A 26,240-nucleotide genomic window follows, 5' to 3' on the forward strand; every position below is an offset into this window, starting at 1 on the left:
GTCTAATTTCGCGCCGCGATCTTAATCGCCATCATTCGAATATTCTTCATTCAGGCCGTAAACCGCGAGAATATAACGTATTTGAAATTTATGATATAATAAATCGCAAAGCGAATTTGGGATTTTCTACGGATGGACGCGGTCCGTGAATTATCGACTTTCCGGCTTGACGAAAATTCTAAGAGAATTCGCCAACGTCGTCCGCACGGAAAGAGAGAGAGAGAGAGAGAGAGAGAGAGAGAGAGAGGGATGATCCGGGGAGGGATCTCTTTAATCCCGTCGAGGATGGTGTAAAAAGGGACGAGCGGGAGAGAGGAACTAGGCCGAGATCCGCAGGATTCCTCTGGGAACAAGAATCGCCACGGACGTTGCGCTCCTGATGCGAAGCGCCGCTTATGCATGCGGCATAAACTAAAAGTACGGGTGTCACCGGTGATATACCGTTGGTAGACGGTGGACGAAAGGGGGCGGTTTATTGTCCATTCGCATTCCTCTTTCCATGTACTCGTGCAATCTCTCTCGAATTTCAACTCGTTTTCCTGCCATCGCTTTCTACCTCGCTGTTATTCCATTTTTTTTTTTCTTTAACTTTCTAACCCGCTATCCCCCCAAGCCAACCTTCCTTTATCTGGCTTTCTTGCATACGCTTGTACCTTATTTAGCATTAGCTAGCTCTACGTTGTGTATATCTATTTGTTCATCAAGGAAATATTGTACACAATTTGGATGCAATATTTCCTCGATGAAGCTTCTTGGATGGCAAAATTTTTTATTTCATATGCGAACAAGTAAAAGAAACATAATGAGGGATTCATGAGACTGTTTAGAAGCATTTGTCCAAAAAGCATTGAACCGGATAATTACGGAAGTATTCTATAAAACGAAAAATTAGAAACCGACACAAAGCCGTGTCACCATATAATTCGAATAAGCGTCTGCGTGTTTTTATTTTATTTTTCTTAATTTTTATAGCAGCCTAATTATTTAAAAATATATCTCAAGACATATATTATAAATATATATTGGTGGATCTCTAATGAGAAAGCATTTCTAAAATTAAACTTCATTTTCTATGAATAAAGAATCATTCATATAAGATTGTAAAATAAGTTATTATTTCGTTCATTGTTAGTCAATAATTATACATACCAAAATATAGTTGATATAATTTACACGTCTATGAATATCGCGTAATACTCACGATTAAATCGCAGCTAATTTGCATTTTTAACGAGCAATTTTAACAGGATTAAAATAGGCACTATTGCAATAATGATAATTAACGTTAGGTGCCGATGATGGCGAGTTAATTGTCCGCATATTGCGATTTTATCTCAATTTTATGACCCCAATGGTTAGCTGGAACGTGCCTTCGTGTTTTTCGCGCAGCGGTTACATTTTTATTGTTGCATGCTGACTGTCACTGTTAATTCATGCCCAGTAAACGCGTGGTTTGAAAATAGAATTCGCAGAATTATTCTGTCATGATGAATTATGAGGACGATTGATTCTTACAAGATAATGATGATCACGCTGGTCGTTCACATTACTAACTTCGTCAAGTGCAAGAAAATTGAATCAGATATTTTAGAGAGGGCGTTAATTAGAAATATGCAATTGCGAAAGAAATAGCATAAAAATAAATGGCTATCGGATATCGATAGTCGACTGTAAGTTCATAATTTGTCGTAGATGATATATTTTTTATGAAAGATAAAAAAAGAACACAATTAAATTAATCTTTCATCAGAATGAGATTGTATATTAATACGAAAGTCTCCCGAACGTTTGTGTTTGCATATTAATTTCTCTAAGTATAAAATAAAAACAACATGTCGCGACGCCAATAAACATTCTTTAAACGAAATAAATGAAATGTTACGACATTCGCGATGTAGACAAATCCGTTTAGAATAGCTAGATGCAATTAGAGACTGAGAAATGGTAGCAATGAAATCCTAACTAATTGTAATTGAGATTGACGCGATTCAGGCGCCAAGAAGTCAATTATACTTGATGAGAATCAGCGGAAGAATAATAAGAGTAATAAATTGATTCTCTCTCTCTTTTTAGGAACGCGATGGTTTTGCCATTGTAAACAACAATCGTCGGTTTCTCTATTATATGCATTTTAACTCCGATAGTATAACGGCTTGTTATATAATGTTTTATAGGAGGAGAAAAATATATTATACCTCTTGTTTATTTTTCTAGCAAAGAGAGAAAGAGAAGGAGAATAGAGTTCAATAATTCAGTTTTATAACTAAAAAAATATCTTAATGTGTTATATTTGAATTTATACCGAGATAGCAAAGTTGTAGGGAACATAGTGAACATTTCGATTTGTGTCACATGCAGGGGCAGAATAAAATACACAAAGTTTAGCATTGTTTTACATTCTTGTCTTTTTCTTATATTGATAAAGCAGTTCACATAAAGAAGAAGCATTTTCTTATAAAAGTATTTCGCCAATATGCGATAACTCTAGGCATTCTTTCTAAAGTTCCATCGCCTATTTGCCAATCATACTCGACGACAAAGAGACAGGTGTATTATGCCGGAATGGCTTTCATTTTGAGGAGGTGTTCTTTTCGCGCGAGCCACGATTGTTCTCCCTTTTAAATAAAATATTTCGGGATAAGTCTCTCGTGTCACCCTTATCTGCTTGCTATTTTCATCGGAGTGCCTCTATTGCGTGTGCGAATGTGGTAAGAGTGCTTATTCCCTGCCTCATTTCTCAAGTAAAATATTCGTGATACATTTGAGATTATAAAAATCAAACGATAGTCATTCAGACCGAGCCTATGAAACATTTCTCCAAGCGGAAGAGCATCTTTCGACATACACGAAGAGGGAGGGAACGTAGACGTGGTCAATCTCACAAAAAAAAGTAATACACAAATCCTTTTCTCCCCATCAACTGGGCAAAAAGGACCAACAAAAGTAACGAAAAAAAAAAAAAACGGGATCCAGAGGGTAGGGCGATTTGGGGTAGGACAGTAGGCGGAATAGACACGGAAGGTCGAGAAAGAGAGGAGGGACGGGAGAACGGTCGAAACGGCCTCTTGACCCCTTTTGCGAGGGTGGTCGAGTGGAAGTGTAGGGTCGATAAATCTCGGTAGCGGGGGGGTAATCCTCGAACGAAGGTTCGTCGGCTTGATAATCGCGGATGTTGCTCCTGACGATAAGGGAGGTTCTCGCGTGCGTTGCACGGTTTAGTGTCGGCGTAATTCAGGATGAGAGCGTGCCGCGTGTCGACGAGGTTCGTTGTGGATGTTCGGGAAAAATGGGCTCTCATACCGGCGTGTCTATGCCGGTCCATCGTTGCTTCGAAGCTTCGGGTTGAAGTCGTTGGAATCGAGCTATTCTTCGCTACTCGTTTTCCGGGCGGAGAGAAAATCTTCTGCTGCAATGGTCTGCTTGTACCATATACCGTCGAATATTTTGAATTTAACGTGCCAACTCTTGCGAGAAAAATAATGCTTTCTATCACTATACTGAATCATGCACCGAATCTTTAATTTTCTCGCAAGCAGAGACTGTAAGCTGCGCAATAAATGCTTTAACATCTATATTAGTTTCTATGAAAAAAAAAACAAAAAAAAACAAGAATTTAAATAAATACAATTGATTGCAACAATAAAAATTATTTTATTTATATAATTATTTGTCTTGTTGAAACTATATACACACACACATATATATATACCTCTTTTATATGAAACTTAATATCTCTTACCTATATCTACAACCTACAATTGAGACTAGATCCGAAGGATCTTTGATAACTTATGGTAGTTAAACGCATCAAATATTCGAAATCTCCACGAAACCTTTGGTCAAAACTTCATTCAGTTCACGATAATCTCACAAACTTTATCTACTAAAGGCTGGACAAACGTAGAAGCGATATACAGGACGCAATTGAGAAACGGTTGTCCATGTGGTTTACGACAGGTCTTAATACGCAGTAACATGGTTCCGCGAAGATGGCTTCTTGGCTGCATTGTATTGCCCTGAGAAAACTTGATTTAAGGATACACTTTTTGTATTCAGACAGTACGAAATGTGAAATCTGTCATGTAGTATATAATTTCGAGCGACAGGAAACAAAGAAGGGAAATCGTAAAAGGTATCTCAAAATTGGGGAATCTCGTATCTCTTCGAAAATAGTATATTTTTAAATAGCGTTTTCCGATTGCAAGATTAAATGTAATCTAGCATTTAAAATGATAAATAAATAAACTGTTTAAAATAAAAAATGTATAAAGACGTTTTAGCAGACTTTAAGGTTTTCTCGTAATGAAAAGCTTCGCGAGTCGATCGCATTTTTTCTTCACAAGATAACAGGCATCAGGTCGACAGATCGCGTATGGTTTTCTGCGCGAAGGGCTCTAAGTACCATATCGTCGAAAGATTGGGAAATTGATGAAAAGACGGATTCTGCGTAAGCACCTCCCCGCTAAGCGGATAGTCCGCTTGTTTCCCTTCCGGCCACCTTGCCATTTTCGTATTTGCCCCGCGAATTGCGGATTAAATTATTACGTATACCGGGCCTTACTGAGAGACATACATTGCAACCGCTAAGCATCCAATTACGGCGTTGAATGCTACGCGTTATATGCGCGCGCGCTTTTGTGTGTTCTATGTGTGATCGCATCCGACCGCATCTATGTTTGTGAGGGGTACGTAGTGCCCGTGTGGAAGCCCGCGGATAGAGTAAATTGGAGGATGGTAATCGGACTCCCGCAGTTTTCCCTAATTCAGAGAACCTCTTTTGTACTACCTGTTCTTCGTCCCTCTCGTCCCACTGGTCGCCAATCTCGCGTGTAACAGCGAGAAATGCCAAGATTTATAGGCAAATGTGTTGTTTTATGGTAAAAATGATATTTATTGCGCGTAAATGTGTATTATGCGTGTTGCAGGAAATAAACAATTTTACCAAAACTTTTATTTCTCGGAGTGAGCGTTGAGTTTTAGAGAAAAGAATATCGCAGTTTTTTATACATTATTGTATTCCGTCATTATACGCATAAAACGTTAGTTTCAACTTATGTATACGCCACTTTTGTTTGAAATATTTAGATTCAATATGCAATATCGGGTTTATGTGTGATCCAATTTATATAAATGCTATATATAAAAATGCTTAATTACTAACATTTACAGATATCTGGAATACTAAATTTCTCTCGTTCCGCATTGAAGGGAGATATAATTTACATGCGTTATTACGATTACATCCTATTTAATGCACGAGAGCGATATTACCGGAAAAAGGACGCGGAAATATGCAATTCCTGCTTGACCATAAATATAGAAAGGCAATATTGTAACTTGTACTACAAACGCGCGCGATGGAGTATACGCGTGTCACTGTATCGCCATTAATTCCGCTCTTTTGTCTGAACGATCGGGGAGCGCGAAATATCCTGCGTAAATCTTCATAGGTGAGATTCGAACGTGATAATTCTTGATAACATCGCCTACCTACATGGCTCGATACGCGTAACAGGATTTCGATTCCGCGTCACGAGTGTTCAGAAAGCCCTATAATGGCTCAGAGGCCAACTATAACTTAGCTTCAGGTTAATCGTCGTAATACCCGGATTCAATATCTGTGACCGAGATGACGCAATCTCTATAATTAATTGCGAGATGCACTTTACGGTTACAAAACAAAACGAGTTCTTTCGTAACATGTAGTATTTATATATATAAATATATATATATATGGGACATATATTAGGTGTACAACTTTGCTTCCGCCATTTTTTTTCCGAAATTCGAGGCTTTATTGTAAAAAACTGGTTATACATTTATGATTCAAAGTATCGTCCACTCCCAATGATCGTGCCAATTCTTTTTGACTTTGACTCGAGTCTTCATTAAATAATGCCTCCAATTCTGTATCTTCGAAAACCTTCTCTCTTCCACCGCTATGCCGCGCTTCGACGTGAAAATCACCGTTCTTGAAGCGTCGAAACCACTCGCGACACGTTCTTTCACTAATAGCGGCTTCACCATAAGTATTTGAGAGCATTCGATGAGCCTCAGCCGCAGATTTCTTCATATTGAAGCAGAAAATTAAAACCTCCCGCAAATGAGGAGAATTTGGCTCGTAAACTGACATTTTCAATCGAGAATAACTTTATGATGCAGACACAAATCGACTAATGTTTCTACGGGGTTAGGTTATGTTGACAGATGCCCAAGTTTATCGCACGACGTCTATGATCTATTTATTTCGACTACTACTTACCGCTAAAGCCATCTATAGGAAAACGGCGGAAGCAAAGTTGTACACCTAATATATATATATATTTAATACATTAAAAAATGTCCGTTATTTTCTATTATTATTCTTTGCCTATTTAGAAATTATATATAAAGTAATAATGCACACACACATACATACATACATACACATACACACAGACATACATGCATATACATCAAGCTATTGAAATTTACACATAGGCTTAATATTGCGTGTATATCATATTTCCATTAGAGAATTGAAAAAACCGTTATTTTTTTATTACGGGCTTGGAATGCGAATTTTGCGTTAGATGGGAATTTATTCAATCGAGATTATGTCTTTGTTAAGAGCAAATGAATGATATGTATTTTTTGAATTTTATATGACTATATATTATATGGTATATCAATCTGATGAAATGTGACATAACATATTGGATATAAATATGTAACTACATGTGATGATTTTCTATCATATGAAGCTGTTACAATGTCTGACCAGACAGTGACTATTATCACTTTTGTAGTTGCAAATCTTTACTTTATTTTGATAAATGTAGTGCAATATATAATTCATACGCGAGCTATTATAATGAAGATGATCTATAATATCTATACATAATAATATCTCGCCGGGCTTGTTTAAAGATCGCACTTTCTAGCGTGAAAGTAGTTTACATACAGTCAATGCTTGTGTAAAAGTAAAGCATGTATACGATAATTTTTGGAAAACGCAGAAAGATAAGCGGGGTTGTGTCCCGTGCGAAACTATATCGAGGAAGAATTCTCGGAAAATGTTTTCCGAGCAGATTCTCTACCGTTATCCATATTTCATATGTATTTCTAGCTTGTAGAAGTAAAAGCGGCACACTTTTTTAAAATATGTTTCCCGCGATTTAAAGTCAGATCGTTACACGGGAAAGGTTGGATGTGAACGCGCGCATTTGTTTACTTTGTACCGCAGAATTTTTTTCATACACGTTCGTACAGAAAAATATATCATCTTGCGCGATTTTTAAGGATTAATATTTGAAAAATATCCTTCGTTGCTATCAATCTACAATATATATATATATATATATGTCCAAAAAAGATTCATTCAAATATCTTTGTTTTCTTTTTTCACAATATCTTGTAAAAATGTTTGGAATATTTCCGTAAGATCCTTGATGTGTGTAAAATCCTTAAAGTATTTCTAAAAATATATACGCGTAATCTTTTTCTTATCTTTACTTTCTTGTCGTAGATATCACAATGATGATATTTCTTTATACACGTGCACGTGACACACGCATACGCACAATGCAGTAAAACGAATTGGAACTTTAAACAAACTCGCGGAAGGAATAAAACTCAGCGACCACTCCGCGCGAGCTGACTTCCTTCAGAGCTTGCATAATGAATTTCGGAAAAGCAATTCCTTATCGTATTCCTGTTCCTTGTTCTATGCTTCTCACGCTCTTCCATTCTGAGCAAGGTAGTAGGAGATCGATACCGCATAGTTACATGTATTTTGCCAGCAATCATTCTCTCTGTCACTACTTTGGCGGAGGATTGCATTCTCTTCTTTAAAAATACAACTGTGAAAAAGACTACCCGGTTTATATACCGTCTTAAAATACTCGTCGTCTTCTCCGAATTTTTTATTTCGCTGTTTTTTGTTATTACTAGAACGGCGAATAATTTTGCGACGGTGCGACATCGTGCCGTGAATAAGAAATTAATGTTCTTTTTCCACCGGGACATCGCCTCTCGCGAATTAATTCGATCGCTAATAGATAATCTTCTTTTCGCGTTCGTTCTGCTCCTCCCTTCAGTTTAACTTGCCCTTTCTGCATGAGAACCGCCTTTATTGTGACGTAGAAATAGTATAGGCAAGAGCAGACCGTGAAACTTAGCGAATTGAATTATGTATCCTGAGATGATTGTTGAAGCAGATAGATATGGAGAAAGAGAGGAAAAAGATAATACATCATCTTACAATATTTAATCGAAGCACACTTTTTTATTTCGATACATTATTATGCTAATTTAATAAATTATACGTGCAGCTTCTCAACTCTTCATTTATAGTCGTTGGAAACTGTCAAAGGTGTTACGCTGAAGGCGATCGAGACAATTAAATTGTAATATCTGTCATGTTTCTGTGCGTAATGTAATGAATTTGCCGCTGATCGATCAAGTATCCAATATGAGAGAAAACTAATAATAATATATATCCGTATAGATATTAGTTACAGGGTAACCTTCATCTTGTCAGCTTTACGAATAAATCGTAGATTCATCCGATGCAAGCTCACGATTATGTCCAACTTGCTTTAATTACGCTTTCAATTTTTTTTTTTCTTCAATTTTATATAAAATCTTATAATCAATTTTACATGATACTTAAGATTACGCGTATGTATACGTGTAATGCGATATGTTTATAAATCGCTAATGTTGGAAAAAATATTCTTATCTACTTCGGCTTCAGATTCACGTTAGCTTACTTTTTTGCAGTATAATAATTTTGATCGCGTGCGATGCAGCATGTGGGTATTAAATTATTTCTGAGATCTCGACGGCAATCTCAGGCCATGAGAAATATTCTAATGTTTGCAAGTAACATTCCGTCGTTTGAAGATACGAGAGAAGGTGCACGAGGGAAATACGACAAAGTATTGTACGGTAGGAAATAAGGGACATTCAACGAACGATAAACACACTCTGTATCACGCGCCATGATTTTACCGGTTAGATAAAAATTACGGCGACAATAAAAAGCTGACGTAGTTAAAACGTCGCTTTTGACGGTTTTATTTTGATATGATCTATTATCTTCATAAAACGACAGAAACTCGAAGCAAATTTGCATAAATTTTGACGACAATATTACTCATTGATTCGTAACGTCATTATTAAAGCTTTCAACGAAATCGATAAATAGGCCAAGATTTAAGCGACTCTCTTTTCCGCGCTATTTCGTCCAAACCGTAGAAATACCCTCCGTTCGATAACAATAGACATCCCCTTGTCGTTTATAGGATTTTGATCGCACCCTAAATTCAGGGTTGGCTTTTTTCTCGCGAGTGACAGATAAACGGGTTAGGACATCTCGATAACTGCGAGATCCGAATCCTCCACGTCGGGCGAGACTGGATTTCACTTTTTTTTTTTTTTCCCCTATTGCGACAATTTGATTGAAACGCTGACGCGATGTTTACGACACCGTATGATATGTTGGGGGCATTTTGATCCTATCGGGGATTTGAAAAATGAAATAAAATCCCGATTCTCTCTCTCTTTTTTTCTCTCTGGATATATCGCCATATCGGACGGTTTCCACTAACCGATTTAGATATTACTTTTGTCCAAAATTTATGTGCTTCATACGTATGTATCTGCCACTGCGATATATCGCGTATCTCGTCATCGTACGAGTGGTCGAACTCATCGTAACAATTCACGAATGTTTCTTGTATTTTAATTTTTGAAAATTTTCAATAGAGATTTGAGAAAAGATTTCATTGAAATAAAAATAGCGATTGTAAATTGTTTATGTTTCGCGATTTATCGTATTATAGGATCGATCATTTTGAATGATAGACGTTCATCTCTGATACTTGAGGATGCGTTTCCTTGTTTGACGGCTTCGTGTCTCCAAGTGTAGCTTCTTCCCTGTTTACCCTCAACTCGTCACCTCTTTCTTCTTAAGACGACAGTTGGACTGAAACTAAAACTAACTGTAACCTCCTGTAATTGCGTAACTGCATTGCAGCGCGCCACTTGTATAAATTAACTCGAATCTCAAGAAGTAAGTGCTTGGGGAGAGCAAAGCGCTAGTTGACTTGCTAATGCTATTTACTACCCCTCGCACAGTGACGTAACAATACTGCGCTCCCGGAAACTATTTCTTCAAAAGCGAGACGCGAGCGATTTCTAATTTTGATATCCGTTGTTATCGTCGTATTATTCGCGATTTTTTTTTGTTTTTGTTTTTATAAGCGTGTCGATGCGATGTAACAAGCTTATCCATTTCGCGAAGAATTAATGCGTCGTCAGATCTTCTGAGAGAGGAGGAGACCTCCTTTTAATGAGTTTACTGAAATATACGTACGCTTCATGTTGCCACAAATTCACAGATAACATCTTCCATCTTTTCCTGCCCTTTCTACGTTAGCTTTTATCCGCGACTGAATCTCTCGACGTGCGTGACAATCGCCTTTTATTCACCACGATTCGATTTTATTGCAACGCAGAGAGAACAATCATATTAAAATTTATACCAGCGACAATCGCGTCTCGCGGCAAAGATGTTCAACGAGCAATAAAATCTCTCCGAACGCATCTTTGGCAAGTTAGACTTTCCTACTTCGTTCCAATCTTGGCTCGCGGAGCGCCTCGAAAGTTCGTATCGCTTTCTAGTCTCTCTTTATGCCTCGTCACGGAAAAATTTTCGCCGGGACTTTTTCACCTCTCTCTCTCTCTCTCGAGAGAGAGAGCGGTTTTTTTTCTCTTTTTTTTTTGATGCGGATTTCCGTCGCTACGCGAAGGAGGTGGAGCGAGCGCACCCCCGATGCTTGCCACGGGGTTACCGTTCGACGGGAGAGGCCGACACTCGTCGCGCATTTTCTCGCATTTAAATGGCTCGGGATATAAATATGCAACGGCGCTATTCGGAGATTTTACGTGGATTGCACCGACGTCACGGCTCTTTTCGACCCAATTTTCAAGATCGATTCGAAGCAATTTTGCCGCTGATCTCGTCGTAGCATAGCCGATTCTGACAGCGACGCCTAAGAGGATATTGCATTTGATTCTTGCCAACCGATTATGCATTTTACAAAGCGATATTTAACTGTCGGGATGAATGAAAAAATGTCGCGGTTGATAAAAATTGAATGTTATATTACGTTTCTTGTTATCAATAGAAACTAATATAATGCGACAAAAACTCGGAAACGTATAGTTTAAAAGTAATAAGTAACTAATAACGCGCTAGGTTATATACTTGTCGCAATCCACGCGCGATCACATTTCTCTCTATTTATAATATTTATTTACGTAACTGCTGCAATAAAAGTTTTATTTCACTTGCTATTGTATAAGAAACTTGATTTCACAATATTGAAAAGGAACATTTTATTTTCCTGCAAACAATATAGTTATTCAAATACCATCAACTGTTGCGTAAGACAGTTCTTGATATTAACAAACTGATCGATGCGATAATTTGTGTCAATAAAGGATGGTTTGATGAAATTTTTCAGATTACACGATAAACCCAATTATCCTGCTTTAGCCGATTAACTTCTGGTTATTCGAACATATTTAATCCTATGATGCCTATTAGCTGTATCATAATCGAACAACGTTATAAATTATTTAATTCAATGAATACAAATTATTTCCATGTAGCTTCTTTAACAGCTTATGGTTCATTGAAGCGAACACACTAGGCTTTCCACGCTAATTAGGTTCGCGATCGAACTCCAAATGTACGTATTGTATAAAATCAGGGTTGGGAAGTAACGCGTTACTTGTAACGCCGTTACCGTTACAGTTACTTTTTTTCGGTAACTGTAACGGTAATGGCGTTACAAATTTTATTTGTAACGGAAAAAGTAACTTTGTTACATTTTTCGGTAACGAGTAACGAATTTAACAGTTACTTTTATCGTTACTTTTTTCCAATTTTTTCATTTATTTAAGATATTATTCTTGCTATTGTGCGTGATAAAATTTTTATCTTAACCGTAAAGCCGTAAGCAAATCGACCAATTAGCATTCTTATTATGTTGTAAAAATGCTTGAATGTGATTCATCAACTTATGGCTCTTGCAGACCAGTGCGATGACGCGACGCGCGATATCCAATGAGAGCTTTATCTTTTCGGAAAAGCAGAGCTCTCATTTACTACCAGTTCTAAGTACCTTGCAACGAAAATTAGAAAATCTCAATAAATCTGACCTTATAGATTGCCATTCATTAGTTGAAGCTATTCAGCAAGGTTTAAATAAAAGGTAACTTATTAATTTGATTAATACATATGTTATTTAATTTTAAATAAGGATTTAATTGAGAAATATTATTTTATTTTAAACTATTGATTCAAAAGTATTAATTTCAATAAAACAATGTCACTTAATTTACTATATTTGATTTTAGATTTCTTACAATATTTGAAAGAAAAGAATTAATAATAGCAGCATGTTACATCCAAAATTTAAGTTAAACTGGTTAACCGGAGAAAAAAGAAAACGTGCTGAAAATTACTTGGAGGATTTATTGGGAATCCGATCGACTGAAAATTCTTCAAAAGCTGGAAAATCTGACGATCACGATGATTTTTTCATTTTTGAGCAAAAAACGGTGCAAAATGAATCTGAACAAGAAGAATTGCAACGGTTTTTAAAATCAAATAATTGTAATATAGAAATGTTAAACGACTATCGAAAACTTAAAAAACTTTTTATTAAATATAATACAGCTCTACCAAGCAGTGCATCTGTAGAAAGAATGTTTAGCATCGGTGGCTCTGTATTAACACCACAAAGAGGGCATTTAAATGATGATACTATGAAGCAACAAATTTTATTAAAAATTAATGAAGAATTTCGATAAAATTTAATCATTTATTTTGTAATAAACCTTGAATGAAATCTTGCTTACAATTTTTTAAGTTTTTCTTATGCAAAATAATTTATTAGTTTGTATTGTAAAAAAGTAACGGAAATTGTAACGACTCGTTATTTTTTAGTAACTGTAACGGTAACGAGTTACTTTTTAAAATTAGTAACGAGTAACGGTAACGAGTTACTTTTTAGAAAAAATAACGGTAACGGTAACGAGTTACTTTTATAAAGTAACTTTCCCAACCCTGTATAAAATATACAACGTATGATTCATAGTGAGAGTTGACTGCTAAGTAATGCAGATGATGCGAATCAAGAATACTAACATTGTATTTTAAAGTACGCATCGTATTTAGACGGTAATCTGCTTGTAATATGTTTCCTGGAATCAGACATGCATTCAAAGTAGGCGCAGCTTCGATCCGCGATAGCAACGATGTGATATAAATCGATGCGAGTACAATCGGCGCGTGTTGTTAAACGCGGTCAGCTATACCGCACATCCTCGCCTTATCTTTCAGTGGACATAGAAGTAGATATAGAATAATAGTCGGAACACTGGTGCGAGCACCTTTGCGGTGAAACAATTACGTGCAACTATGCGCGTACCGTGACACAGTAAACCGTTTACGTACCATCCCTTGTATGTGTCGTACGAAGATCTGCGATCGATTTCAATTTCAAGGATGATTATCAGTCCGGTCACGGAATTTGTTAAAAAGTAGGACAGAAATCCTAATCCATTTCTGTTTTGATCAGTAAGAAAATCTATCGATCGATGGACGATTTAACGGAATTGTACGGTACGTGACTTGTTTATTGGAGCCATATGTCAAAAGCCATACGCAGGACAGGTAATGTCAAAGATGGATTGGCGGGTCTATGTTAATAAAAATAATAAAAATTAAATCTTAGTTCTTTAAATCAAGTTTACAGAGAGAGAGAGAGAGACATTGTCAAATAATCGTGTTTACTTGGAATCTGTCAATTATGTAAAATCGTGCGTATAGAACGGGAAAGGGTTCCCTTTAACAGTTACATACTTGCACGAATAATTTCGCGCATTGTTAGCTCTATTGTAAATTGTTAAATGCCGAGAAATTATCAAAGTATTTGAAATTTGGTCAAACTTTCTGCACTTGGACGTTACCGACGAAATTCATCCCCGGCTCATTTACTATCTCGTCATGGCGCGGCGTAGCACTTGACAAAATGTAAATCCGAGCAAGCGGCGACGGCTTGCTTAAATGTATAGAGGAACTCCGTGTATACATATACATGGCGGATTACGGCCGCGAAACGACGTTCGTCTCGTCCGTCCGTTGTTAGCGTAGATTGCTACGATGCGAATGACAGTGCTTAACTTTTCGTTGGCGCGGAAACTTCAATCTAAACTTTCCTTGGCAACATCGTACCGGCGACGTTCTGGGTTCTTTCGCCTCTAAAATCTCGCGGTACCTGTACTCTCTTCTCACGTCCGCATCCCTTCGCTCCTATGACATTTTTGTCGCTTGGGATTCCCCGGCGTTAGTCCTCCCGCGACGATTCGTCCCGCGTTATCGGGTAGTTTACCGCCACTTCCGGGGACGCGCAAAGTGGCGGGAGAAAATGGGATCGTAGACCGCTCGAGTGCCGGTATTACATTGAGAATGAGTTCTGGACAACGACAGCGCCAAGATGAATCGTAAAAAAAAATGATCGTACGGGAGAAGCTCCGTCCAAATCGAGACTCGTGCTGCAAATTCTATTTTTAAATGACATTTAAATCTGTCGAATTGACTTTGGTTATCTATCGAAAAGAAACGTATGCGCCAGATAGATTTAGATATGAATTTCCACACACGGTTAGGTACATTTCCGAATGTAAGCTATAAATATTGCGGCAAAAAACGCAATGTTGTATTAAAATATTATCATATATGGTATATTTTCCACGAAAGCATAGATATGTAATTGTACGTATGTTTAAATTTTAAGATAAAATAGCATATTTTTTTAGGGATAACAAATTATAGTATCGTCGAAAGAAGAGAAGCTCTAATGATTCGAGAATTATAAATTTTCAGAATGCGATTAGAATTAGTAAATTCTAATTTGTAAATAAACGGACGTTTGAAAATATTTTTACATCTAAAAGAAATGTTTAAATTGTTGTCTTTCACTATTTTTCAAGAACATTCAACTGATATAACGCAAATTGATGGCTATTGATGCGCTCGAATATTTATCGTGCAATAAGAAGCGATTCCTTCCTCGAGAAGAGAATTGTTGACAGCGCAATAACTTGTGATCGATGTGATCCCTACGACAAGGTTGCGTTTCGTCGATTGACCGTCGTCGTGTTGGTTGCGAAGGCGGATATCATGGCTCTAAATCCAGGCCGCGGGGTTATGCCCCTTAAATCCGAGTCAGGCCGACTGCCAAGAATACTTGGAGAAATTTACTGCCCCGAATAGCAAGGGAGCAATAACGTTCTATAGGATCGGAGTTACGTTTCTCGATATTTCTTTACAGTGATATCTGTTTGTGCTTGAAATACTTATTGTTAGATTTAACGTTATCGTGGGTGATAAAATCCAGTGAGATTTAATTAATTAAATGCGTTCTCAGTATTATTAAACGTATTATATTAATGTCCCTAGTGAATAAATATATATGTACTACAACTAAATATATAATGTAGAACATAAGAATTTTTGCCAACTAAACAAAACAAAGAGTGCAAATTGATATTGAAATTTTACTTTATTTAGTTTTTAAGAATTAATTATATAAATGTTATCAAGATTCTGTAAAAGTTATGAGAAAATGTGTTGTGTATTTAAATTTTTTTATAAAGCTCATTTTTATAAAATATAATTTTCAAAAATTATTTAAATTAAAAAAAATTTAAATTAAAAAAAAAAAAAACGTACAGATTTCATTAAATTGGTGAAAACATATGTATATGAGAAGAAATAAAATTTGAAATGCATATTTTATAATTTACGACGCTTTACAACGTGTTACTCGTATATAAATTTATTTGTTAATATTCTTTCTCTTTTATTTCGTTTGTCGATGTAAGAGATTAAATCTTGGTCTTAGCTTAGCGCAAAGCTGGCACAGAATTGCCCTCGTGCTCGTTAGCGCGCTTAACACAAAGCCAATGTTTCGCTACGTTAGATTTCAAATGTAATTTTGTCGCATTCGTCGAGTGTATGTCATTAGCTTGACGAATAGTGTCAGCGGCTACAAAGCTAAGTATGCGACGACAGAAAATTATCGCGTTTTCAAAGCAATCCCGTCGCGTGACGATGCTTGTTCCATTTTCGCAAATTAGTTGCGATAGCAATTGTTGTTTAATATTCTCATCCTTACGCATTGTTGTTTCGTCTCTCGTTATATTTAGAAATGCCTAAAAATATGTTTTTTTTTTTTTTTTTTTTTAAATATTGTATAACCCGTTTGTGATATGCATAATATAAGGATGTTGTTATTACTGTGGCACTAACGGTGAAATTAAACGGTGATGATAAAATTGAGACTAAGTATTATCGACAAAAGAACTGGGATATAATCGAAGATTAATACTTACGACCGTTTTTTCTGGATCGATGATGGTACAAAGCCTAAGATAATGCCATGCGCCACGTGGATATAATGAGCGATTGATACCGTAAGTGCAGTCCTTGTTCAGTGATATTATGGTACGATTATAGCACGTACACGTCAATTATTATATGAATATACTATGACATAAATATAGCATGAATGCAAATTATATCGATTACATTATAAAATAAATATTCAATAATTTTATCATTTATATTTCTTTTCTAAAATACATGTATAATTTAAACTTTATAATATTTATATAATTTTTGCGTTTAATATATAATTGTAATCATTAAGTCAAATTTAATTTAAAACAAAATCCAAAATTATATTTATATTAATTGCAAGTAATATATTACTTTCAGCTATCAGATCAATTGTGATGTTGCCGTTTTCTTGTATAATCGTCAACGTTCAAAATTAATAAAAATTTAAGGCATTCAAGGCCGAATGTATACCGCTTTTCGCAGTATTTAGTATTTTAAACTATTTTATTTTCACACAGGTACGCGCACATCTGTGAAATGTCTCTGAAAGAATTTGTCGCATTTCCATATCACTAGAAAAGCCAATATTTATCCTCGCGGCGAGAAGTCGTTATTTTCAGCGATAGAATGCAGAACCAAATAGAGCCGACATATCCATAGTTTTCCGAAACCGTTCAAATTTTTCCCAAGCGATTCAGGCGGCATTTTTTTAACATGCGCTTTCGAAGATATATCAGAAAAGATGCTCTATTCTAGGTGATTGCATAAGTCCGTGCCCGATTTAAATATAAACTTCAATAGATTATATTTTAGAGATGACACTTTTATTAATCAATTATATAGTCTCCATTCTTTTCTACAATGATTTTCCAACCATCTATAAGCTTGTCGATTTCATTTTTGAAGAAAGAACTTGGTTTTTCTTGAAAAAAGTTTGCAAGGTGGTTTTCGACAGCTTCCTCGGAATTGAGATTCTTGCCATTTAAACTATTCTGCAAAGACCGGAACAGATAAATATCTGGAGATATTCTATGGCGGGTGCTGCAGAATTTCCCATTGCAACTCCTGCAGTTTTCCCGCAGCTTATTCCTTTCAGTCGGAAGACGCGGCACCCACGTATCAAGCTTGGAAATGTATCTAAGCTTTTTTAAATGACGAAAAGCGGTTGAATTATCGATGTTCAGCGTCTCAGCAATATCCTCAGTTGTAATCCTTGGGTTTCTTTCCACTAAGGCATGCACAATGTCATCATCGATGCCGGAAGGCCGTCCAGAGCGGGGTTGATCCTCCATGTTGAAATCACCGTTTCGAAATCTGCCAAACCACTTTTTGACTGTTCGGAGAGCAGGAGCGCGGTCCAAATAAACGCTTTGAATATTTTTTTGTGCAATCCCAACACTCACGCCTTTCCGAAATTCATATAGCATTACATGCCGCAAATGCACCTTTCGTTCTCCATTTTTAATGATTTCTCTTATGCACAAATGGACTTATCTGAACAATGTCTGACGCTAAATTGACATAAGACAACGTCATTTATTCGGTGTAAGCAACAATTACCACACGAAAACAATAGAACTCCGCCATGCAGCAACTTGATGCCATCTATGAAAATGGGGCACGAACTTATGCAATCATTCATATATTGCTTCTATTCTGATGCTCTTCTATTGGAACAATTTTTCGCTTGGAGTGTGATCTTGGCAATTTCGGTAGAATGCACGGAATTTTTGAGCTTTTGTGTAAAAACTTTCTATTCTACGTTTGGTTTCCTTCTCCTTTATTTTTACAAACGTCCAATGCCAATTTGATAAATTGATATTTTTAAATATGTGGTAATGAGATGGAGAAAAACGCAAGAGATATATTGCTAAATTCTTTCTAAATTGAGAAAGAAGCAAATGAGTATTCATTGTCAGTATAATTTTCTAGTAAATTCTTAGGCTTTGCATAGTTTTGCTAAAGCTACGTTTCTGTGTTAAACTTAGTCGATGGAACGTTTGGCAGCGGGAAAATGGAATAGACTGGAATCGTTTCGCTGGATTATCCAGTGCTAGACTTACCGCCGGAAATGATTTCCGCGGCTAATTGAGCGTGCTCGATTGCCTCGCGACTCGATTACTTTTCAAACTTGTCGCAGCGCGACACGTTTTCCCTCTCGCGAGAATAGTGGACAATTTACGGCCGACGTTTTCTATATCGAAAATTCTCGCGGGTCTCGGCAGTTCTGCCTTTACAATATCAGACAGATGACGGACACTTTTTGCAAACATCGACACAAAAGCATCGGATTATAAAAATGAGCGAATCATATTTTCTGTCTACGAGCCAAAGGACAACCGGTATTTTTTTGTCTCGGCAAGTAACTTAATTGATCGAGGAAGGTTGATGTGTTCTGCCAAAGAGAATGTAACTAATATCTTCTCAGTATTATATTTCTCCAATATGTCGATATTGTGATTCAATCAAGGCATTAGTCAACCGGATATCACTAGGTACGATCATCGGCCGTTCCATTTGCACGTATCGCGATATCATTCGATTATGATGCTTGGTTGAATTGTAATTATGTCTCGCAATTCGCAGTTGAAACGGGTGACAGTCTGACTGGTAGATAGCTACGACAGCGTTAGGAGCTGAGTATGTCGTCTTAACAGCCCTGGAGACACGAATGGCACATAGAATAATAGGTTACTCCTGGCAAGCTGGGTTAGTCCCCTGTTAGCAAGACCGAGAATGCACAATGTATGCAAACACTGTAGATTGCGTTCCCGTATTCTCCCTCCCTCCCTTTTCTACTCCTACACCCACGAAATACTCGAATTACTCGTTCTTCGTCCAATAGGATGCTCAGCCGGCTGTCAGGATCCTTTTGCCAGCTCTCTTTGAAGCTAATGGAGAGGCGCGACGATCTGTTTTCCTTAAAGCACTTCGGCCATCTCGTAGCGCGTTTATCTAGAGGAAATGGCGCGGATACGTCTCGCCCGTGGCAATTTTCTTTTTGCGAAATATATCGCTGTTCCCCTCGCAGACCCCACGATGTCGACGCATCTCGATATACAGAGAACGCGTTTACATTTTCTACCGTTATTAAATGCATCCATTTTCCATAATTACGCGCATTTGACGGTGTATTAAAAAAGTGTATTTACTTACCTGAAAAATGAAAAGAAAATGAAATAGTATCTCATACGATTTTTACGATCACATACTTTCCGGAAATAGTATCCGGAAGTAGTTCGTAAATCAGATAATAAGTATTTATTTGTTGATAAAAAAGGTCCATCTTCTTGACAGCATGAGAAAATTGAAATATACTTTTGTTCGAAACATAAATCGAGATAAGTATCGGGCAATATAATTACATTTCTCATTAGATTTATAGAGAAATTTCTTTAACGTTTAAAAAGTATAATACGTCTTATATAATATAAATTCGTCTCGCGTAGAAATTTTGCCCCTTTGCTATACCATATATTCTTCAATCTTAATGGAAAGGAGTAATGAAAGGTCAAGTGGAAAAAAACAAGCGAATGAGAGACCCATTTGTGTAAAACAGATGAAACGTATTCTCTTTATTCGTATTCGTATGCCATCGAATTTTATCTTACGCGATCGGACATTTTTCAGCTTAACGTGTAAGTAACGGATTGAAATTCGGACATTAGTGACTATAATTCTAGGGCCAGGCTTGTATCTATTTACAATAGATCTTTGTACAAAAACTAGTTTCATATAAACAGTAAAACCCACGTCCGTATACCGTGTCAGTGATTGGGAACGAAGACGTCGCTCCTTAAAGAGAGAATCTTCTCGAGTATCGGCCAAGTCCTTCGAAAGAATATGTCTTTTCTTGGATCGTTATAAAAATTTTGCCTAAGAAAACATGAGCATTGATGAGCTTCGAATACGATCACATTAATATTGTTAGTATATTTTGAGAATAAGGCTGGAGAATAAGCTTTGATCCGTGAATAATACCTACTCTTCTTAATCGTATTATTTTATGAAACTGTCAGAGAGTAACCTGAATGTAGCTTGTAGATTGTAAAAGTTCCAAAAGAATTAGTATGTGAAGTACAATATATATATAAAAGACGCTGTTTCGTGCGCGACTTGGAAACCGGAAGTATGAATAAAGTATAAAGCCGCCGTTGAAACTTTCTCTCGTGTCAGCTCGCTTTGACCCAGCCTCATCTCTCTTCCTTCTTGTTATTGATGTTAACTACTTAGGGGTTAGACTCTTTGTACGTTACGATATACCGTTTATATCTCGGTATATGGCAGTAAAGAAATAATTCTGGACATGTACTCCTCCTCTATTTTCCTAAAGTCGTTTATCTCGATTTTCCGGTAAAATTATGAAAACGTAGATACGCCGTCTCGAGTGGAGATCGCGTTCCTGGTCGATACGATCCAGAGCGATCGCACACCAGCTTCTGTCTACTGTTTTCATCGGTAAACGTTAAGTGTATTTCACGGAGTTGTAGTTTGTAACTCGCGCACCAACTATGGAAAGATAGACTTTGCGTTCGCGTCTCGTGAAACCACGCGGATCCCTAACGCTCTTCTCTCCGCCCGTATTCGTTTACATTTACGCGTGTAAATATAATCGTCGGCGGCATCTTAGAAGCTCACGAGGTCGATCCCGCAAGGGGAACTCCTCCGAACTTATATACAGCTCTCTTGTATCCGATTGGAGCGAGTCACCACTTCCGGTTGATGGAATTTGCCTTGCGCGGAGACCGACGATGAAACGGGCCTCTGCGGCATCGAAAGCCCTTTGCTCGTCCTCTGAAGGCTATAATATACCTGAAAGCAAGAACCACGTCCGATATTTATCAGACTATTGTATCGATTAATGAAATATACACATGTGCGTCGTTGCACAATTTTTATTTCGACGTATAAAAATTCTCCGATACGCAGATATTAATATATATTTAAAATATATTTTTTAAATATTTGAATTTTAAGTTTATAAATCATATAAGAAAAAAAAGAAGAAGCTTCTCCCATTTTATTCATATGGAGATAGCAGCCTAAGAACATTTCTGTGATCTACCTGCATTTTATCATTTCAGTTATATATTTTTATATATATACGTTTATAAATTTGTTATTTATAATTTATAGTTGTCTGTGATAAGAATTTTAACAAATGTCAATTATAGCAATGTTATGTGGCTTTGTTAATATAATTTTCATGCAATTTATTAGACTCCTAGACGAGAAAGTTGTCGATTAAATTCTCTTTTCTCGCATTTCTTTAACGCGTTATAATTATTCAGGCATCTAAATAGGAAGCGATCGCTTAGGAAGAAGAGTAGGAAGTCGAATACGCGAGACGAGTTACGTGCATCGGGGCTGGCCTCGTCGAATTATCGAGAAAACTTCGACGTAATTAAACTTACGAAAGCGTAGATAACTCAAGACTCTGCTAAACCGGAAAAGTTAAAGTGGGAGACTGCCGCATATTGAAGCAACCGATTCCTTCTCGCGACTAACTTCCCCCATCGCTTGCTCCTAATATTTAAAACGAGCCTTCTAATTTAGCTTTACGAAAATATAGACGAGGCAATATTTCGATGGGAACGTGAAGATCAAATCAATTATCGCAAAGTCGTTGCGCATATTCGATATATTCGAGCATAATTTGACCTATTTTTTACTTGTTATTTTCAACTTTGTATCGTTTGCATATTTTTCGAAAATTAACTGGAGTTGATATTAATTTATAATTTTATGGAAATATTAAATAATAAATGCTATCGTGAAAAGTTTTTATCGCAAATAATTATTGTATTTGTCGGTACAATTGCTCTTGTTAAATTCAGCATATAATAGCATTTTATTTTAATAAAAATTATAAGCTCATTAATTGCTTCTTCGAAAAAAAAAAAAAAAAAAAAAAAAAAAAAAAAAAAAAAAAAACAGTTTTTATACGAGGCAATAAATTGCGATATTTAAACACGATCACTTACGTTTTGGTTGTTACGCTGATTGTAGGCGTCCATGGCCATCTGTTTGAAATCAGCCATCGTAGGCGGATGATTATAAGTGCTTTGCTGAGGCACATGATTTTGTGGATAATTTAGGGTGGGCGTTGGCAGACAGTCGGTCAACATCGGATCCGGAGGCAAGTCCAGATCGTGCTGAACGATCGGCCTTTTCTCCGGTGAGGCGTTCTCATCGACGGCGCGATCTTTCTTTCTTCGTTGCGGTGGTGTCTTATAGACGGGGGTGTACGTTAAGGGTCTTCTTTCTAGGGACAGATTTACGGAAGCCATGCAGAAACGAGCGTCTGAGCCGCTTAGTCGATTAAATGAAGAAAAAGAAAGGGACGGTTACTTTATAAATACTATCTCTTGTAAATGCGACAACCATCTCGGGACTGATTCATGTCGTATTTTTTATCGCGTCGATGAAATTTTCATTACAAAACGCGGATTCTACGGAGAAATAATATCTCGATTTTTAAGCATCTCGATCCAACCGTATTAATATCGCAAATGGAAATGTATTTTCATGGAAAAAGTAACATCGTGCCGAAATGAATTCAAATGACAAGTTTCACAAACTTGCTTACTATATAAGTACAAAAACTAACATTATGTCCTTGTCATCGTATTCTTGAAAAATAATATGTCATAATTTTATTTATTTTCACGTGAATTTAAAATATGTATATGTAAAATGTCTTTCTTCAATCGTACACACTTCCTTCCTATTACGTTTGAGAATATTTTGCACGAGGCTTAATTTGTAGTTAGCGCAATTTTAATTTAATAAAAAGCCCCATTCGATTACTATTACTCGGTGGTAGAATTTTGTATATGCACTCTAGAAATGAAGTAGTAGTAATTTATAAAAAGAACCGAATAATAATATATATCGTATTTTTATTATTATTATAAATCCTACTATTATTATAAATAATTCAATCACATTATAAATAAATGAGGATTAACAAAACATGCGTAATTTCAGATATACGAGAAATCAATGTCATAATATGGACATATCGAAAATCAGGAGAATTAAATTTAAATGTATATATACATTTCTAAACTTCGAGGCAAGCGATTTAAACTTAATTTAATGTTAAATACGCTTTTGTTATCGCTCAATTTTCTGTATTATTTATTTGTCTTTACCGAAGTCTACACGAATATCGTTATATTTTACATAATATTCTATAACGTTATTTGACTTGTTATTTAACAACTTTGCAGCTCTTAGGAATACGATTCAATGAATTTTTTTACATATCGACCACATTTTGTGTTTCTCAAAAATCGAAAATTACTTTTATATAATCCTCTCTCTCTCTCTCTCTCTCTCTTTCTCTCTCTTTTATCTTGTGGCTTTTCGATCTTTTTTACAAAATTCTCGGCAACAATGAAAATAATGCGACGGCCCATATAGGTATGTCGTCGTCGACATAAAAAAAAAAAAAAAAAGAAAAGCGCACAAGCAAATTCTTTTCTAACGATTGAGTTATCGGGCCAATATGGGGACTTACCGTACTCGTTCGGTATGATGTCCGGATCGATGTCATCGACCGCCTGTTTGGTCTGAGGGTGCACTGGGGTGGTTGCGCCTGCATTAGGCGGCTCGCATACGATGGGAGCGTGCTTTGGACTTCCGGGTCGGCCGGTGGAGTGCTTCCGGTAGAGCGCCGCCAGGATTCCAGCAACGGCCAGGGCCAATAGGGTCGCCATGGCTGCCAAGCCCAGCAACAACGGATTCAGCATCGATGCGTTGGCGTTGCCTGCCGCGACAGTCGATGCAAAATGCTCGATCAACTGGAACCTGTATCGATCTTCCTTCTTCCTTCCCTCCCTCCCTCCCCCCTCCCTCCCCCCCTCGCCCCTTTGCTCCTCGCGAATATAACAACTCGAGACTCCCACTCCCTTTTTATCGAATCCGTTACATTCTGTTCAACGTGGAGTAGAACTTGGCAACTCGTAGAGCAGGAAGCGTTACAAGTAACTTTTCTCTGAGGGGGAAGGAAGTGGGAACGGCGATACGAATCAAGGGTTGGTGTTTTCCAATTATCAGCGGATTGCGTTGCGTTGCTCGTCCGAGTTGCTGCAAATTCGTGAATAGAAACCGAGGATCGTAATAAATGTTTCGTACGTCCCGGCGTACGCGGAAATGATCTTTCCATGCGGACGCATCGCCGTATAGCTTTTATCTTTGTCTCGGTAAACGAAGGTACGAGAAAAGAAGCGATTCGATATTTTCCCTATTATCGACGCGCGACAACGCCCTGCGCAAAGAGTACGTACAGCTGTAGATCGAAAAGAGATCGTTGAACGGATGCACTGTCTTTATATATATATATATATCGTAAAGCGCTCTTCTGAAAGTGGCCTGATTGCGAGAGCTAAACTCCCTCTCCTCCCGATTCTTTGTGATAATTCCGCTCGCAGGCTGGGTACAATCGTTAAAGCTTGAGCCGTGTTGGAAAAAGAGATTGTAACTGCTGTTTATGGATGCGATAGTTTGTTATGCCAACAAACTCAATTTCGCATTTGTTTACTGTAATAGATTTATTGTATAAGACAAACTCGATTAAAGTTACATCTCCATCCTTTTTTTCTCTCCCGCTACAATTTCATTGGATTATATCTTCGCGGAATATTACGCAATGTCACAGCATCATGATACGCTTTGATCGCGCGTATAAAAGATCAATTTATGCTCCAGCTGTGATTGCATAGTTTTTTCATCTTTTATCAATATTCTGAACAATGTTTCCTCAGCTTACTGTTATAGCCCGAACAGGCTATACACGAATTATTAAATATATTATTCTAAATACATATCATTTTATATGATTGCTCAACGTGTAACGCGAATACAGATCACGTTACGAGCGTTGACCGAACAAAGCGCTGACAACGCGAGCCACGTGCTAAACCCGAGCGACCGTGCAATCATTTCATTGCGAAAACGCGGAAATCAGGGCAAGCGGAAGAAGGAAATTGCGAAAATGCAACGTAGAAGTCCTACTTAAAAGCGAAATAAAAAGGAATAAAGAAATTGCGAAAGTGCAAGCAAAGAAGTTCTACTTAGAACTTCTTAACTTGCATCCGGATATTGCCAAAATCAAGCGACACGACACACAGCCTTGTCGCTAAACGACCCCCTGCCGGGTAGCCAAAGGGAGTTAATAAAAAGGCCCACCGCTAACGAACGGCGGGCAGTCTTTACCATTAATATTACGCGGGCAGTCTTGATCATTAATTAATATTACGCGGGCAATCTTTATTCCTTTACGCGAGCAATATCTCTAACAACCGCGAGTGTCAAAACGAGTATCAATAATTATTATAATATTGAATAGCCACGCAGTCGGCAGAAATATATACGAAGAAGCGAGAGGCGAGTCTCGAGACCGAAACTCGATTCTAGATACGCGCACGTTAAGATATCCGTTATCGTGATACGCGACGCGAGCGAAAGTGCGGGAACATTGTAATCAAGTCACAAATAAAATAGATATTAATATATTTATTTAACTGAAAAGGTGTCAATCTTTAAACAAATAAAAACAGTGAAGTTCTCAGGCGGAGCCCGAATTCCCAAATTCCTTCCGGCAAACGATCCCAACTGCCGTGCCTCTCCGGAGGCACAACATTACTCATAATTACATTTACTTTATTCTCTTTATTAAAGCTAACTTTTAATAACATAGCTGTATTATTCCCCTTTTAAATAAACATATATATACGGTTGTAGAACCATCCATGTACTCGTGATTTTTTTG

At 37.1% G+C, this 26,240-nt stretch overlaps 1 protein-coding gene and 1 long non-coding RNA gene across 2 annotated transcripts in view; one reads left to right on the forward strand and one right to left on the reverse strand.

The window, feature by feature from the left end:
• The window catches only part of LOC138943131 (uncharacterized), a 344,651-nt gene that overhangs the window by 56,424 nt on the left and 261,987 nt on the right, over nt 1-26,240 (forward strand). The gene's annotated exons all lie outside the window — the stretch shown is intronic.
• Nucleotides 20,769-26,240, reverse strand: part of LOC138943240 (neural cell adhesion molecule 1) — a 101,490-nt gene continuing 96,018 nt past the window's right edge. The window contains exons 10-12 of the mRNA XM_070313849.1: nt 23,988-24,236; nt 22,447-22,727; nt 20,769-21,274 (exon numbers count right to left, since the gene is read on the reverse strand). Coding sequence (XP_070169950.1) covers nt 21,134-21,274; nt 22,447-22,727; nt 23,988-24,236 — 671 coding nt within the window. The 3' untranslated portion in view covers nt 20,769-21,133. The remainder of the gene's footprint in view (nt 21,275-22,446; nt 22,728-23,987; nt 24,237-26,240) is intronic.

This window comes from Polyergus mexicanus, unplaced genomic scaffold, assembly GCF_030449975.1.
Source record: "Polyergus mexicanus isolate NDT 795.1 unplaced genomic scaffold, iyPolMexi1.0 SCAF_25, whole genome shotgun sequence".
NCBI lineage: Eukaryota > Metazoa > Arthropoda > Insecta > Hymenoptera > Formicidae > Polyergus > Polyergus mexicanus.